We start from the raw sequence: 17097 nt of genomic DNA on the forward strand, positions 1-17097 counted from the left end.
TCCATCAAGCAAGAATGATTTTTAAACACGTATGTTTGGTGTGCTTCGACAGACTGCGACGCGTTTCTGTACAAACACGAATCTAGCTATCGATTATCTGCGGAACCTTTTCGAGAAGATGCTCAACAATGGCGTCCGGCCCTTTTTCAACCTGCAGGCCATGCGGGATCACATGGGTTTTGATGCCCGGCCTCAGTGACCTCGCCGTTTTGAGGATCTGGTCGGCCTCTTCCGCGGTCCACATTGATGCACAGAACTGGAAGGGGTTTGTCAGAAAAGAAATTTCATAGTAAACGGGCTAACAGAGATGGCTTACTATGATGTCTGGCTGATGTTCCTTCACCTTGCCCTCGACTTCGTCTATCTCTTGGGGGGGCGTCAGCGCCTTGACTCAATCTTTGAAGCGAACGAGACCGCGGTACTCACTATCGCAGTTTGCGACGTGCTCGATCGTGTAGCGATCCTTGAGTTCTTCGACGACGCGTCCAACAAGGCGCTTCGCTCGCTCGGGTGCAGTGTTCACCGTCACCAGCTTGTACGGACCCTTGGGTGCCATCGCGCGGGGTTGTGTTCCAGGTGACGAGTAATGATGCCGTGGGTATGCGAATGGAGTGACTAGTAGCTTGCCGAAGGGTCCGGCCTGCGTTGGATGAGAGTGTGCCAAATGGGATGTTATTCGATGATGCTTGGGGAGAGGAGGCTGTGTATCAGTGAACCTTTCGATGATCTGCCGGTCATCGTTGCCGGTCATCGTTGCCGGTCATCGTTGCCGACGCCCACTGATTGCAACCGTATACCCTGGCCATATGCTGTCGGACAGGTGGTGCCGCATATCGCGCACAGATCGCACCCAATACCCGCTCGTGGTCATGGCTAGATTGACCCATCTTGGAAAAGGCGTAATATGCTCTCGGATATCTCGGCCCGTTCATTCACCTGCCAACACGCTCGTCAGTGGCGTTCATTCGATTTGCAGTACCCAGTGGGATCCTCCCCCGCTTCTTCCGGTCCGATGTGGGGGATCTTCGGAGGGGGCATTAAGGAGTCGCCGGGAACTTCATCCAAATCATCGGTTGAACTGCTGAACTCAGTTGCAACTACTCCCAAGGATTCTTTCGCAACGGACTTTTACCTTCGTGATTTGTTTTTTCCTTCCAGGTCCTAGATTCTCCATTTGGTTACGCCGCATTCTCCTTTCCACATCCAATCCATCAGCAGATAGACTCCCGTGACTCGAGACTCCAACGTGGTGAGAGAGGAAACATGACGGCAAGTGCATCGAAACCCCTTCCCACCCTCGGAAATACTGACGGATTGGGTAAAGGTGACAGAACACATAAAATCGGCCGTCCAGCTGGACATCATTGTTATCGGCGCTGGCTTGAGTGGCTTGGCCACCGCAGTGGCAGCTGCACTATCGGGGCACCGCGTGACGGTGTTCGAGTCCGCCAGAGAACTTCTTGAGGTATTTCCTCATCACATCCCAGGCAATAAGAAGGAAAAGCGATATTGATACCATGCAATAGGTCGGAGCGGGACTGCAAGTGACGCCGAACTCGACACGGATCCTCCAGAAATGGGGCCTACCCGACTGGAAATCTGCATCAGAGCCGACAGCCTTGGTTGTCCATAGGTTCTCCGGAAAGGTCCTCGCCAGTGAGGAAAACTTTAAGGAGAAGATCCGCGCGAAGTACCAAGCACCCTTCATCGACCTGCACCGCGTTGACCTGCAGCTTTCACTCTACGAACGCGCCAAGGAGCTCGGGGTTCAGTTCCAGCTGGGCCAAAAAGTCGACAATATCAACTTCGACATACCGGAGCTCACAACACAGTCCGGGGTTAAGGCTAGAGCAGACCTCATCGTTGCCGCAGACGGACTGTGGTCACGTTCGCGTGCATGCTTTCTGGGAAAGGAGGACCCCCCGCTGGCGACGGGAGACCTGGCGTACCGGGTAGTCCTCCAGATCGATGATGTCACAGACCCTGAACTGAGAGAATGGATATCGAATCCCCAAGTACACTTCTGGATTGGACCTGGAGCGCATGGTGTTGGCTACTCGATGAGAGCCGAGAAGATGTACAATCTCGTGCTGTTAGCGCCTGACGACTTGCCTGATGGCGTGAGCCGCCAAGCGGGAGATGTTGAGGAAACGAGAGTTCGATTCAAAGAATGGGATCCCATCGTGAGAAAGATAATCGGTGCCGTCGACAGCATTGAGAAGTGGAAACTTATGCACAGTACGACCTATGTCTTTCCGAGCTGCGAATAGCCTGGCTAACACTTGGTTCTAGGAGAGGAGATGAGTTCTTGGGTAAACGACAAGTCCAATCTAGTCTTTGTGTAAGTTCGGTCCAACATGGATCCATGGTTTCAGCACTCACTTATTGCAATCCAGTGGGGATGCATGCCACCCAATGCTACCATATCTCGCCCAAGGTGCCAACTCAGCTGTGGAAGACGGCGCTGTACTGGGCTTGTTGCTCGGCCACCTCACATCCAAGTCACAGCTTCCGAAAGCTCTGAAGATGTATGAGAAATTACGAAAAGCCAGAGGCGAATCTATTGTAAGAGAAACGTTCAAACAGGTAATATTTTCTGCACCGTTCCCAAGCTCGTTGTCCCGACTGCCATCAACTGATTTCTCAAATTTCTCACCTCAGCGCCACGACTTCCATCTATTTGATGGCCCCGAACAGGAAGCCAGAGACCAGGTCTTTCTGTCTCAGCTAGGAAAAGAGCCCAAGGGAGCGTTCCCCAGTAGATGGACTTGCCCCGAAGTTCAGCCATGGCTCTATGGCTATGACGCATACATGGAGGTGGAAAAGGCTATTAAGACTGACCCATTCAGCAAGCCAAGCCTGTAATGCTGGTATAACGACACCAGATAGTTATCAAAGTTTATATATCGTTAATTCAAATATTCTGGATGCATCCTCGTTGGTTAGCATATTACACCATAGCTCTTATTTTATCAGTGACAGCTCAGGCCATTCCGAGATTACACCTTCTTATAAAGTTCAGCAATTTGAATATTGCATCTATATAGAATGAGTCATCTTGGCTGTTTTTACGTCAATTATGTCAGTCTCTTGTTTTGTATACGAAGATTGCAAATAAGAGCTCCCCGATGGACCTCGATCTTGATATTAGATCTTATTTTGGGTTATGTCCTAAAGAGTGCAAGATGATTCATGTATTGATATAATTCTCAGTCAGGTAGACTGTTCTCCCGCCGGTGAACAGAGTCTGCATTTAGGAATTGATCGATAGCGAGTCCAGTATTGCTTCAACATGCTCATGTGACCCTCATCTATGGTAACAGCCCTAACCCAATCTTAACCAAATCTACATGCTACTTTCGGTTGTTGAAAAGAAAGCAGCCTAGATTGTGACTTTGTTATTAGAACCTCTGACTTAATTCCAGCCAGCAATCAAATACATTTTCAATCGCAACCGTGCTGAGTCCCACAGCTTGGACTATAGACTCTGGCCTGTAATTCGGACACAGTTTACAACCCCCTTTGCTCTTTAGCCACAGAAACAAAAAAGGAAAGGAGAATGACCCGATATCAGGGTTCAAATATCATCTCCTCTTTTACAGTCTGAACACTCACCATCTGTAGCCTCATGAAATGCGTTCTGTAAGGCCTGGATATTTTGTAGGGTAAACAAGACGTCTTAGTTGTATGTACAACGGGTGCATTTCTTGCGGCCTTAATTCACAAGACGGCGGCTACCACTTCCGATCGCCAATTGCCATTCGCTTATCTAGGCAAGGCAGACACGCGCTGCAGCATATCATCGACCAATCACTAGGGTATAATAGAGCAAAAAACTACATTACAGCTATAATCAGCTTCATTAGCTGAAAGCTGCACAACGTTTATCATTAACCGGAGTCTCTGGCCTTTGATTCAGTCATAGTTTAATACAATTAACACCTTCCTAGAGCCTCTTCCTTCAGCTCTTTGGCTGCAGAACTGCAGTACTAGGCCAAAAGTCTGGCCACAGCAATAAGAATGGCCAATCAGTAGCTACATTAGGTGGTGGAGATACAGGGCCTTTGGTGGTGCACTGTGAAGTGACTTTGAGTTATTAATAGGTCTCTTCTTCGACTCTTTGTTACATGTAGGTAGGTTATCCTCATCGCCGTAGCCAGACTTTTGACCTAGTACTGGAGTCACAAAAAAGGGGGGGTAGGGGGGAGAGAGAAGCAGCAGATGAAGAGCCCGAGTTTCCACATTTTATTTCCAATTGCAAGGCCTGAATACTTCGCAACGTACGGATACCTATCTGGCTGTATCCTCGAAGAAACCGGGCGCATGAATCGCCCTTCCTGTGTCAGCACTAACCTAACTAGTCATATGTCATCATCGTTCATAGTTAACTCGGCTATGCTATGTTCCAGAGCTAGTCCGCATTAGGCAAATAGAAGTCGACGTGATCAGCCAATCTGTTCGTTCAATGGCCAGAAGAAGAAAGGAACTCTTGTCTTGGTTCGTAGGAATTCTGCCAAGTTGTGCTGCGGGCGTGGACCCCCTTGCCCAAACACCGTTTTCCTCAATGAAATCATCTCCCTCTCCCCCACACCTGTCTAAAGCACTGTAACATCTGAATATTTTCGCCGCAACTTGCTACATCCCAAAAGAGATAATGGCATACAGGCAGTGCGAGTGATCTTAGTGGGCGTTTGGCAAACGCCATCATATGTATATCGCTTATCACTGCCTCTGTCAGCACCGAGATGGAGTCTGCATTCGGGACGACGATTGGCACTGAGAGGCATTTGGTATGTTTATCTAAACAACACTGCCAGCTTGGCCTTCGTGTACAAATACTCGCAGTCGTTCGGTTTCGCCTTTCCTTTGGGATTTTTTATATTCATCCGTTCATTTCCTATCATCGGCAGCTCTCACGTTTGAGGAGGCCAAAGCCTTTCCCTCCTCCTTGGTGCCTAGTCAAGATCGCATACACAGACACTCGATAATACGGTCACGTAGCTCCCCAAGATCTTCAGTTTCGTCTGGAAGATAAATTACACTTTCAGCAACGCCATGGCGGCACCGAGGTCAGCAATATGGCGCCAAGTCAGCACTCTCGCAACGAAGAATTTCATCATCTTAATCGCCCGCCATCCTGCTTCAACTATCTACACCGCTGTCCTCCTTCCAATTATTCTCACTGTATATCTCGGAATCGGGAAGAACCTCAACAGTCCTCAGAACGATTATGGAATTGCAGAGCCACGACCAATTCGATCGCTTCAAGATGGTCTTAGCGCCGCTGGTGCATCTCGCAACGAGGTTGTATTCGTCAACAACGGACTCTCTGATGGTGCTATCGATCGGGTCATAGGCTCTCTCTCGGAAGAGGTGACGAGAGCAGGGAAGAATTCGACGACAATCGAGAAACCGTTCGACATCAGTCGCATCTGCCGCTCTTCTCTTCGAGCGACCACGTCTTGCTACGGCGCCGTCATCTTTCATTCTTCACCCAACGAGGGTGACGGTGGCATTTGGAACTACACTCTGCGCGGGGACGGTGCGTTAGGATCATCGTTTAAGGTGAAGGACGACAACAATGACGTCCAGATATACACTCTCCCCCTTCAAAGAGCTGTCGACTCTGCTATCGTGCGTACGAACTCTACCGAAGCCGACCCGTCGCCTCTTAGTGATGTCAGAGAATGGGGCTTTACTGGTGAGTCCGAGGAGGAACGTCAAGCTAGCGCACGGAGAAAATATCAGCAGACAATCATCGATTACCTCGGCGTCTCATTTGTTCTCGCGCTCATTGGCGTTAGCTACCACCTCCCCGGGCACATTGCAACTGAGCGCGAGAAGGGCTTGTCCCAACTAATCGACTCCATGATGTCAACGCGTTACGAATGGGAAGCACAAGTTGTCCGCATTCTATCGAGCTTCTACCCATTCGCATCCATCTATTTCCCGGGCTGGGTCATTGCTTCTGTCATCTCATGGGGCATGATCTGGAAGGAGTCAAGCGTTGGCATCGTGTTGGTCTTCTTCGTCTTGGGTGGTCTCGCCCTTACATCCCAAGCCATTCTCGGGGCTTCTTTCTTCAAAAAGGCTCAGCTTTCCGGCGTCATCAACTCTCTGGTTTACGTGCTCCTAGGTGTCCTTGCGCAAGCTCTTCCCAACGAAAGTACCGGTGCAGTTACGGTCCTGAGCCTGTTGTTCACTCCTTGCGCTTTTGTCTTTTTTATCAAGTCGATTTCCCGATACGAGGCGGACGGTAAACCAATGAATCTACTACGGGCTCCGCCCAACAGCGCCTCCACTCTGCCCGGAATCGCTATTTGGATCTTTCTGATCATCCAGATCGTCGTTTATCCGCTCCTTGCAGCCTTTTTTGAACGTCAGATACACGGGGTCGGTTCCGAGAGTCGCAAAATCTACAAAGGCAAGGGTGTCCAACCCCAGCATGCTGTTACCATCAATGGGTTGACCAAGGTCTACTTGCCGAGCATTTTCCGACGTGTCCTTTCTCCCTTTATCAAGGCAAGGCCTTCGACCGTTGCCGTCAACAACTTGGACCTAACGATGAAGCGAGGAGAAATCCTAGCCCTTCTCGGAGCTAACGGGAGCGGCAAAAGCACTGCGCTAGACGCTATTGCTGGAATCAGTCGATTTAACCAGGGCAGCGTCCATATTGATGCATCTGGCGGCATCGGCATTGCGCCCCAGAAAAATGTGCTCTGGGATGAGCTCACTGTGGCGGAACATATCAGCATATTTACCCAACTCAAATCTCCATCCAGCGTGGCGGGCAAGGAGGACCAAAATCAGCTGATCGATGCCATTGGCCTAGCAACGAAGCGCAAATCTCAATCCAAAACACTCTCTGGGGGGCAGAAGCGTAAACTGCAGCTCGGCATGATGCTGACGGGCGGGAGCGCTGTCTGTTGTGTCGATGAAGTTTCCTCTGGAATCGACGCTCTGTCTAGGAGAAAGATCTGGGATATCCTCCTCTCAGAGAGAGGCAAGAGGACCATCATCTTGACAACCCACTTTCTTGATGAGGCAGATCTACTGGCCGATAACATTGCGATTCTCTCCAAAGGCAGTTTGAGAGCCGAAGGCTCCTCGGTGGCGCTCAAGAATGCCCTCGGTGACGGCTACCGGATCCACGTGCTTAACGTGAGGGATGTCAGAGCCCCCCCAGAAGTCAGCGGTGTCGCTTTAACGGCATCTTCGAACACCATCGTCTACACTGCACCATCATCCAGCCTAGCGGCTGATGTTATCCGAGCACTCGAAGCCCACAAAATCCCCTACAGGATCTCGAGCCCCAATATAGAAGATGTCTTCCTCAAAGTCGCCGAGGAGGTACAAGGAGAAGATCCCCAATCCCTTCAGCCTGGAGCTCCTCGTGTATCAACCGCTTCAGGACAAGAACTCTCAGAAAAGTCCATGATTAACCAAGGGGAAAGAGACACTCTGGGACTGCAATCTGGCCACCAAACGGGCTTCTTCAAACAAACTCGTGTCCTTGTTCACAAGCGCCTGGTCTTGTTCAAGACGAATTGGATTCCATACGTCATTGTATTCATTACTCCGATCATTGCAGCTGCTATCATGCAGTTGTTGATCGCTAAGGAAGGCCCTACGAGCTGTGACCCCGCCGATTTTACCGGATCAGGAAACCTGGATAGCTATAGAGAAGCTTTCACAGAGGCCCATGTAGCTGCCGGGCCCTCTTCGGCTTTCTCGACAACATCAATTGGCGATATCTTTACTTTCTTGGATCCTACATCAAATGGCCCTATCGGCACGAGCAACATCTCTTTGAGTGACAGTTACCAAGATCTGGCCCGGTTTATCGAGGACAACAGACGGAACATCACCCCTGGTGGTATCTGGGTGGGCAGCCGAGAAACGCCTCCGACAATCGCCTATAGAGCAGACGACAACATGATCTCCGCTGCTGTCATCGTCCAGAACTTGCTCAGCGCAGTGAGAAGTAACACCAGCATCGCTGCCACCTACGCTCCCTTCGACAGCGTCATCCCAAGCTCAACACTCACGACGGCTCAGTTGGCAATCTACTTCAGCATTGTTCTTTCCATTATCCCTGCCTTCTTCGGATTATATCCTAATGTAGAGAGGCGAAATCACGTCCGTGGTCTGCAATATTCCAGTGGTGTTCGGTCGCTGCCTCTGTGGACATCCCACCTCATTTTCGATTTTGGGGTCATCTTCTTTCCACTTCTAGCCGCAGCCATCATCTTTGCTGTGTCTTCGGATATCTGGTACGCCTCGGGTTATCTCTTCCCCGTCTTCCTGTTTTACGGCATTACATCCATTCTCTTGTCATACGTCATTTCACTCTTCACCAATAGCCAGGTCGCAACCTTTGCTGCAATTATGGCCTACAACAGTGTTGGTTTCGCCATCTACCTGATTGCGTTCCTCTACATCATCACCTTCTCACCTGCCGTCGTTACGGAGCGGAATATTTTCATCGGCCATTACACCATCTCCGCCTTTTTCCCTGTAACCTCTATTTGTAGAGCCATCCTGATTGGCTTGAACACCTTCTCCTTGGCCTGCTCTGGCACAGGGTTTGGCTACCCCGGCTCTCTAAGCGCTTACGGGGGTCCTATCATGTACCTCATCATCCAGGCCATCATCCTCTTCAGTATTCTTCTATACAGCGACAGCGGCAATAAGATACCGGCTTTTCTCAAAAGGAAGAGGAGCCCTGCGGCTGAGTCGGTCCAGACCCACGAGGATCCGGAAGTTGCCAGCCAGCAGCTGCCGACGGAATCTACTAGAAATGATGGACTTCAAGTGAAGCACCTAACGAAGAAGTTTGGCAAATTTACAGCCCTCGATAACGTCTCGTTTGGCGTGTGTCATGGCGAGGTATTCGCCCTCCTTGGCCCTAACGGTGCAGGCAAGTCGACAGCAGTATCTCTCATTCGCGGTGATATTCAACCGAGCGGCAAAGGGGGCGATGTTTTCGTCGAGAAAGTCTCAATTACTGACCAAAGAGCCCTCGCCCGATCGAACCTCGGAGTCTGCCCCCAGTTCGATGCCATCGATTCCATGACAGTCGTCGAACATCTTCGTCACTACGCCAAACTCCGAGGAATATCCGATGTTGAGCAGCAAGTTCAGGCAGTTGTTTGTGCAGTTGGTCTCCAGGCCCATGTCAACGTCATGGCTCAGCATCTATCGGGTGGCAACAAGCGTAAGCTGTCCCTTGGTATCGCACTCACAGGCAACCCGTCCGTGATCCTGCTCGACGAGCCTTCATCCGGTCTTAATGCAGCAGCGAAGCGAATAATGTGGCGAACTCTCAGCAGAATCGTCTCAGGGCGCTCAATTCTTCTCACCACGCACAGCATGGAAGAAGCTGACGCTCTGGCCAATCGAGCCGGCATCATTGCTCAGCGTATGTTGGCGATCGGCGAGGTGGAACAATTGCAAAGTCGTTTCGGTGACTCACTATATGTGCACCTCGTCAGTCGCTCCGCTCCACACTCGAAATCGGAAGAGATGGAACATATACGTCAATGGGTCGTCAACACGTTCCCATCTGCCCGCGTTGAGGCCTCGACGTACCATGGGCAAATGCGATTCTCCGTGTCTGCGTCGGACATCTTGCAAAGAGTTAAAGCGAACGGCCGCAACAGGGGCACTTCTGAATCTGAGCGGAGCCTTGAGCTTAGCGCTATAGGTCAACTCATCATAATGTTGGAGGACAATAAGGAGGTCCTCGGTATCGAGCATCATAGTGTCAGTCCCACAACACTGAACGACGTCTTTCTCGCTATTGTGGGGCAGCACGATGTCCAAGAGGAGGGTTACGGAGCTCAACCGAATGAAAAGAAGAAGATCAACTGGCGAAAGATTCTACTCGGGTTCTAAGATGTTGAACCCTCTGGGGGTTTCATTGTTTGGCCATCATTTGCATACTTAGGCGGTGGATCCTTGAAGTTTGATGAGCGACTGCATTTCTTGTATTACTTGATGGATGTATTTGTGACGCCCATTCCTCCCGTGGAGAACAGAAGTTCCCATCTGCTTATTACTAGCCATTTCATGAGTGAACTTTGCCCAACCAGGCCTAGGATATCTCATCGACCTCAGACGATCAATATCTATCTCGTATAAGTGCAATTTAGTCCTAAGACTTGAGTGTAACGAGTCAACTTTAGTTTCTACGCCAAGCCGAGCAAACACGATGACGAAAGCATTCAAATATTCCATTGCCTCGATGCAATGAGGAGGAAATGCTCCGGACAGCGGATGCTTGGACAGAGCCGCAGGTTTTGCGTCTGATCGAGATCTCGGAGTGGGGATCGATTCGGCCCGGTGCATGACTGCGCTGTGGCAGCAACTGATTTACGTTTTTTTTGGTTTGTTTTCTTGATCATTTTTCTTCTTCCAAACTGCAGTGGATTCATCACAGCTTGTTTTAAGATGGGCAGCTGTTCATTTAAGGCCATCAGAATGTGCCAAGAGAGGCGTTCTCAAAATGACAAACGTGAATGTTTCAACTACCGTCAGGCAGTATTTACTAGCTACTAAAGTAATTCAGGAGCCTTCGACTTCCGACTTATTGCTGCAAACGAGACTAGATGCCAGTTCTGGTGAGCTCTGAATAGCGTTGAGGAGACTTCGTGCTCCACCTTTTCAGAGTTGACATCGCCCTGACGTCAAGATTTTGCATATAAATGTGTGGCGATGGTCACCAAAAGAAATCGTCCTTCACACTGAACTGAAAGAGGGAAAAGAGCTCCACAGAACCCATGCAAAGACATGGCTCTTTAGGCAGTCCACTTTGGCTGCTCAGAAAACTTCTTTTGCAAGTCCAAGGTGGCAAGTGATGGTGACGCCCAACTCAGCCAAAGCGGTCGATCTTGGAAACTTCAGCTGAGAGTAGATGCCGTCGGTCGACCCGCCGTATAACCTCGTAAACTAGCATACCGAGACGAAACCCACCGCCACCACGCCGAACCACCGATTGAGGCTACGAAATTGGGGATTGATTGTCCAGCCGGAAGAAAATGTCCGTTTCTCGTCTCCACAGGTCGCAGCTCTGAGGTCACAGTTTCATGGGTCCTTGTGGTCTCTATGTCAGTCGCCGTTCCCACATGAAGACGAGATCCGGAGGTTTTGCGGCGAGAAAAGAAAGGACTTTTGCAGCTTATAACTATAAAATATTGCTTCCCGCAGCAAAGAAACAATGAATTTTCACCAAATCCAAGACGAATAAGCCAAGCCAGTACACTTGCAACCGAGGGCAGCAAAGATGAACACCATCAACGAGACGAGCCATGCGCCCGATGGAGGTCGCGCTGAGCGAGACACTGAGCCACGAGCTCCAGATGGAAAAGATCGACAGCACTCACGAAATGAATGCCATGACAGTCAACCAGACAGTAGGCAACATGGGCGTCAAGAAAACCACCGAGACGACGAACCGAGAAGTGTGCTAGACAGCCTGGACACACAACGAGCGGATCTGGTTGGCGAATGGATGAAGTCCCGTGTACCGGAACACGAACCCCTTCCCTCTCAGTCAGTCAGCTGGTGGGATCCAACATTGGCATCGGTATGTCATTGGGTCTTCCACGCCTTATGTCTAGAAGAAAGGATTGACTGACAAGTGTTCAACATAGCTACGAAAGCACATCTCCATGATGTGGTGCAGGAACAGTGGGTCAAACCGATACCCAAACCTCGATTGACAAACAAGAGCTAACACGCTGCTAGCACTCATCATTTGCCTTACAATGTTCCTTATTCTCTGTCTGTACTGGGGAATTGTATTCCGCATCAACGAGAACCTGCCATCGCTTGTCTGCTTCGTCGTGGACTTTGACGGCCAAGTTGCGCCCTACGACAACATAGAGCCTCTCATTGGCCCAATTGTCACCAACTTGGCCACCGAAACGCTACGGAGTCCGATCCCGTCCATTGGATATCAAATCCGAACGGCGACCGAGTTCGGTTTCGATCCCCTCAAAGTCCGGGAAGCTGTGTATCACTTCGAAGCTTGGTCGGCAGTCATCATCAACCCGAATGCAACGGCCCTCTTGCAAGAAGCAGTAGCAATTGGGAACTCCTCGTATGACCCTACTGGCGCTGTTCAAATCATCACGATGTCCGGAAGAGATTCGTTCATGACCTTCAGCTATATTCTCCCCAGTATCACTACGTTCACATCCGATCTAATGGACCGGTTCGGGACAACTTGGGCAGAAATGCTTATGGCGAACGATACAATTACGAAGGATACTCTACGCCAGGCCGCAAGTGCTGTTAACCCTGGGGTATCACCTCTCATGCTGGACCTTCGGCCGTTCGGCCCCCCCTCAGCGATTCCGGCCGTCACCTTCGGACTAAGCTTTCTGATCGCCCATCTCGGGTTCACCTATTACCTTGCTGATGACAATGTGAGTTCCCATCTTCCTGTCTATGCGTCCCCCATCATCGGATATTTAAACTGACATTCCCTTTAGAAATGCATTGTGCCTGAAGGTCACCCCCCTGTACACTATTGGCATTATGTCATCCGTCGCTGGCTGTCACTCATGGCGGCATATTTCTTCCTATCACTGACATATTGTCTGATATCGCTGGTGTTCCAAGTGCCCTTCTCCAATCCGCCGGCATCGGCGGTAGAGGTAGCCAAGAATCCCAATGCCTACGGGAAAGCTTCATTCTTCGTCTTCTGGCTATTGAACTTTTTAGGCATGGCAGCTTTGGGGGTGGCTTGCGAAAACATGGCCATGATCATTGGTCCCCGCTGGGTCGGTCTCTGGCTGACCTTCTGGACTCTCACAAACACCCTGTCCGGATTTTGGCCTCCTGATATCGCCCCAGGCTTTTACAAATGGGCGTACGCTTGGCCATATCACCACGTGATTGAAGGCAGTCGCCAGATTCTATTTGACCTCCACTCACGCATCGGTCTGAATTTCGGCGTTCTAATTGCCTGGGTATGCGTCAACACTGTATTGTTTGTACCGGCGTGTTATATTTTGCGATGGAAGGACGAGAAAGAAATCCGCAAGAAGGAGACAAAGCTTCCTCACTTCCACCTTCATAGATACGACGTTGAGAAAGCGATACCCAAGCAGCCTGGCGTCGAGCCTCCCCGGAGAAAGAGAGGGTTCCTGCGGGCATTGTAACCTCTTCCAGCTTTAAAATTCACATTGGCGTTGGTTTTGAGGCTATGCTAGAGAAGCAAATGGTTTATTTGGGATCCCTTAGAGGGCTGCTGTTGTTTTTGGGTTCAGTTAGCGCAAATAGTCTTGATTAGATTACGACATACCCAATTAGTGATTATTACCAATACTCATGCAATTAACGCACATTCCAGTTTTTGATCATAGTTGCTTGGCCATAAACGATAGACTGGGTCCAGTTCGGTAGCAGAACAGCCACTTGAGTGCTGCATACGCAATAATTGACTCTGCTACCACATGTTTCAGTTGAAGTTTCTTGCCGGAGAAGCACTTACCGTGCACAAAACCTGCACTGGCCAGTAGGTTTCATCATCACGGCTTTTCCATATCTTTCGAAAGGAAAAGCGCCAGCCTTCATATGAAGCAGCAGACGCTAATCAGCCAACCGCCATAGGTATGCTCCCGAGGTGCTTGAAGGAACACTAGTGAACTCAGCAACCAAGCGAATGCGCCAGACAGAAGGTAACATCCAGTAGCATGGGCTCTCCTCCCGACTCGAGACTTTGAGAAAGACAGAACTTTAAAGAGCGGATGTTCCTGCAACGTCTAGAGTCGCGTAATCACTACCGGGCACACGTAGCAAGATACCCCCTAAAGATCGTGCTCACACTAACGATCCCTACAATTGCTACCTCCCATCTTCCTGGCTGAACGGCCTCCTCGCATTCACTCAATCGTAACTTGTAACCAAGCCTGAGCCCTTCCTCCCATACCCCGCGTTCTGTCCCGGTCGCAACATCCTAGCAAACGAGTTATGGATCACCGCACGATGGACAGCATAAGCTGGGGCCGGACCGGGCAGGGCACAATGCGAATAAACTCTGACGAGGCAACTCTGTTGTTTTCCGACTGTCCACCCCAATCATCAAGTGCAGATCTATTGCCTAGGACAATAATAAAGCCCACACTTTAACCCTCTCACATACACAGATAGGTTCCATTCCACAGTGTCGCATCGTCACACCAAGTTGGCATGATTCATCGCCTTCCATCATCTTTGTTGATACCCATCTATGTGTCCGTCGTCCTTGCCATCGGGAGCGAGTTTTGTTTAATAAAGGTCCCGGGCATCGGCTCGATGGTCTGTCAGGATGGTGCTCTCCACCATTCATGAAGTTGCGATCGAACTTGAAAAGAATCGTGAGCCACTGGACTCAAACCGCCCTGATTGCTTCAATCACCATAAACTGACTTTAACATTTGCAGCGCCCTCCATCGAGCCTACCATTGGCAATGAGAAACCCGAACCGGCCGTTTACGAGGAGTCGACAACGCCGTTCGAATGGACAGACGACGAGGAACGGGCCGTCAGGCGGAAGCTTGACTGGCACACAGTTCCATTGGTGACATTTTTGTATCTTCTTTGTGTACATTGAGCCCCCGCTTCTTGTGGTACGCGGATTCCTGACCGTCGGCGCAGTTTCTCGACCGAGTCAACATTGGGAATGCGAGAATTCAGGGCATGAGAAACGACATCGACATAGAAGGCTATCGGTTCAACTGGGCTCTGTCTGTATTCTACGTTGTCTACCTGTTGGTCGAAGTGCCAAGCAACATCATACTTCAACGTGTCGGACCCCGGTTCTACCTACCATTCCTCGTCGTAGGGTTCGGTCTGGTCTCTCTTTGCACGGCTTTCGTCGCCTCGTTCGAAGGGCTTATCGGCATACGCGTCTTTTTAGGGATCTTTGAAGGCGGCGCAATGCCAGGGTTCTCATTTTTCCTGAGCAGTTTCTACAAAAGAGAGGAGCTGCTTCTCCGGATGGGCATCTTCATCTCCTCTGCATCTCTTTCTGGCGCCTTTGGTGGGCTTCTCGCGGCTGGCCTCTCCCGCATTTCGCCATGGGGTTTGTCCAGCATGCCCATCCATACGTGGCGCAATATCTTTTTCTTTGAAGGGCTCTTCACTGTCATCGCCGGGAGTCTCGCGCCCCTTTGGATGCCTACAGGTCCGGCCACCGCGTATTTTCTCGATGACCGGGAACGCTCCATTGCTGTTGAACGCCTGCAGCGCCAGCAAAAAGCCAATACTGAAGCCAAGGTTAACATGCAGGACATCAAGAGTGCTGTCTTGTGTATTCACAACTACACGTGCGCTTTTGGCTTCTTCCTGATTAACATCACTGCCCAGGGGATTTCCGTCTTCATGCCAACGATTCTTGCCGACTTGGGCTGGACGGCAACAAAAGCCCAACTATATTCTGTACCGCCTTATGTCGTAGCCACTATAACCGCGGTCTTCGTCGCCTGGTACAGTGACAAGACACGCCAGCGTGGCATCTTCATGGTGGCGTGCTCGATACTTGCTGTGATTGGATTCGCTATTCTGAGATTCGAAACGCAAGCGCATATCAGGTATATGGCGTTGTACTTTGTAGCAGCTGGCATCTTCCCCTGTGGCCCTGGATTCTTGTGCTGGGCAATGAACAGTAAGTGAATGGCGTCCATCCTGCGCTGTGGTAAGGGTTCGTACGCTAAGAAAACCACAGACTCAGCAGGGCCTTCCGTTCGTGCTGTCACTAGCGCATACGTCGTATCCATTGGTACCCTAGGGGGTATTGTCTCCACGTTAGTTTAATCCATCAAAGACCCTACCGCTATTCGGGGATGAGCAAAGTATTTACTGACGAGGGCAACAGATGGACATACACTTACAAGGACTCTCCAAAGTACTTCACCGGACACACGATCAACCTCGGCGGACAGAGCTTGACCGCTATGCTCGCAGTGTTTGGAATATTTTACTGCATGTATGAAAACAAAACTAGAGCGGCTGGAAAGAGAGACCACCGACTAGAAGGCTTGACGAGTGAGGAGCAAGATCAATTGGGTCAGCGCCATCCTTCATTCCGTTACATGACTTGATCTAGCTTCTATTGTCACTTTAACACTATTCAATATATCTTCGTCATCATAGCCAACCAAGAACCACACGGAGAGATTCAAGACAGTGACACAGCGTGAGGTATTACACGCCCTGATGTACTGTGTTCAACTTACCATTACTGTCTAGTCAAGCCAGAAAGCTGTCTGCGATCCATGCTGGTGGCGTAATCGCCAATCAGCCTAGGTAAATTCCTTGATAGCTGGACATTTACTCCATCTTTACCAGAGTAGCTATGTACTTATCCATGCTATAACCGGAATGAAACAAACAACACAGCAATAGGTTACAACCGAGTTGCCTGGGAGAGTATTCGAAGCTCTACATGCTGCGACCGCTTTACCATCGGAGAAAGACGACTTATTGTCACGCATATAAGGCTAACTCCGGACGGCCGGACGGACCACGCCCACATTAAGATCTATGCTATTTACATGCCCTTCTCCTGCCCTAGAAGTAGGCTTTAGTTGATGAAATCATAGCGTCATATGAACAATCACGGGGCAACAGGTGTAGTTTGGTCAATAGACGAATTATGAACTAAGCTCTATACTAAACTAGTATGGTAACCCAGATAGTCCAAGCACCGAATGATCCGGATACAAGTCCGTTGCCTAACGAATAAAGGCCAGTCTCCTCTAAGAAACAGTTTTCATGGACTATGATGTCATCTTCACGGCCGGTAGGGCTCCTGTATGTGCTCGACCCAAGACAATACGTCATGAACCAACGAATGCTCAATATTACGCTGCTAATATACAAATATTGTTAGTGGCTACTTTTGTACATCATGGATTGTTTCCCACGACGCATCATCGATTCCGAAACTGGCACATTTGATGTGAAATCGCACTTTCCATATTATGTACATAAAGCCAAGACAATGCAAACAGGAACCAGGAACCTGATGTTCTCAACGATTACTGCATCGGGTGTGCCCATTGAGCTTGTTTCAAGCCACCGTAACCACCGAGAAGTCAATCAGGG

At 49.9% G+C, this 17097-nt stretch overlaps 6 protein-coding genes across 6 annotated transcripts; 5 read left to right on the forward strand and 1 right to left on the reverse strand.

Annotated features, from left to right (window-relative positions):
* Positions 1-82: 82 nt before the first annotated feature.
* LY79DRAFT_506264 (uncharacterized protein) lies at positions 83-556 on the reverse strand (the record flags this gene model as incomplete). Its single annotated transcript, XM_060553706.1, has 3 exons — positions 83-256; positions 317-366; positions 427-556. The coding sequence occupies 3 exons, from the start codon at positions 554-556 to the stop codon at positions 83-85; spliced, it is 354 nt and encodes a 117-aa protein (XP_060419165.1).
* LY79DRAFT_288747 (uncharacterized protein) lies at positions 312-1174 on the forward strand. The gene has a single exon (XM_060552194.1). It carries the CDS (start codon positions 723-725, stop codon positions 1083-1085), a length of 363 nt encoding a protein of 120 aa, XP_060419166.1. The 5' UTR covers positions 312-722; the 3' UTR covers positions 1086-1174.
* On the forward strand, positions 886-2937 carry LY79DRAFT_539229 (FAD binding domain-containing protein). The gene is made up of 6 exons (XM_060556800.1): positions 886-1269; positions 1325-1465; positions 1527-2238; positions 2293-2341; positions 2397-2586; positions 2662-2937. Exons 1-6 carry the CDS (start codon positions 1264-1266, stop codon positions 2863-2865), a joined length of 1302 nt encoding a protein of 433 aa, XP_060419167.1. The 5' UTR covers positions 886-1263; the 3' UTR covers positions 2866-2937.
* A 1666-nt stretch (positions 2938-4603) lies between these two features.
* On the forward strand, positions 4604-10125 carry LY79DRAFT_539232 (ABC transporter). Its single transcript, XM_060556801.1, has one exon. The coding sequence runs from the start codon at positions 5056-5058 to the stop codon at positions 9895-9897; it is 4842 nt and encodes a 1613-aa protein (XP_060419168.1). The 5' UTR covers positions 4604-5055; the 3' UTR covers positions 9898-10125.
* A 1550-nt stretch (positions 10126-11675) lies between these two features.
* On the forward strand, positions 11676-13256 carry LY79DRAFT_691482 (MNNG and nitrosoguanidine resistance protein; the record flags this gene model as incomplete). Its single annotated transcript, XM_060564748.1, has 3 exons — positions 11676-11691; positions 11749-12431; positions 12498-13256. 3 exons carry the CDS (start codon positions 11676-11678, stop codon positions 13167-13169), a joined length of 1371 nt encoding a protein of 456 aa, XP_060419169.1. The 3' UTR covers positions 13170-13256.
* Positions 13257-14336: 1080 nt separating this feature from the next.
* Positions 14337-16091, forward strand: LY79DRAFT_587011 (major facilitator superfamily transporter; the record flags this gene model as incomplete). The annotated part of the gene is made up of 5 exons (XM_060560714.1): positions 14337-14366; positions 14447-14593; positions 14647-15655; positions 15716-15794; positions 15866-16091. The coding sequence occupies 5 exons, from the start codon at positions 14337-14339 to the stop codon at positions 16089-16091; spliced, it is 1491 nt and encodes a 496-aa protein (XP_060419170.1).
* Positions 16092-17097: the final 1006 nt, after the last annotated feature.

The sequence above is a fragment of the Colletotrichum navitas genome, assembly GCF_030913465.1.
Source record: "Colletotrichum navitas strain CBS 125086 chromosome Unknown LY79scaffold_5, whole genome shotgun sequence".
NCBI classification, from domain to species: domain Eukaryota; kingdom Fungi; phylum Ascomycota; class Sordariomycetes; order Glomerellales; family Glomerellaceae; genus Colletotrichum; species Colletotrichum navitas.

Excerpts from the sequence above, each read along its gene's own strand:
- LY79DRAFT_288747 (XM_060552194.1), top strand. The coding sequence starts at position 723 with ATGATCTGCCGGTCATCGTTGCCGGTCATCGTTGCCGGTCATCGTTGC.
- LY79DRAFT_539229 (XM_060556800.1), top strand. Across the intron at positions 2,239-2,292 it reads GAAGTGGAAACTTATGCACA|GAGAGGAGATGAGTTCTTGG; the intron begins GTACGACCTATG and ends ACTTGGTTCTAG. Across the intron at positions 2,587-2,661 it reads TAAGAGAAACGTTCAAACAG|CGCCACGACTTCCATCTATT; the intron begins GTAATATTTTCT and ends TTCTCACCTCAG.
- LY79DRAFT_539232 (XM_060556801.1), top strand. The coding sequence starts at position 5,056 with ATGGCGGCACCGAGGTCAGCAATATGGCGCCAAGTCAGCACTCTCGCA.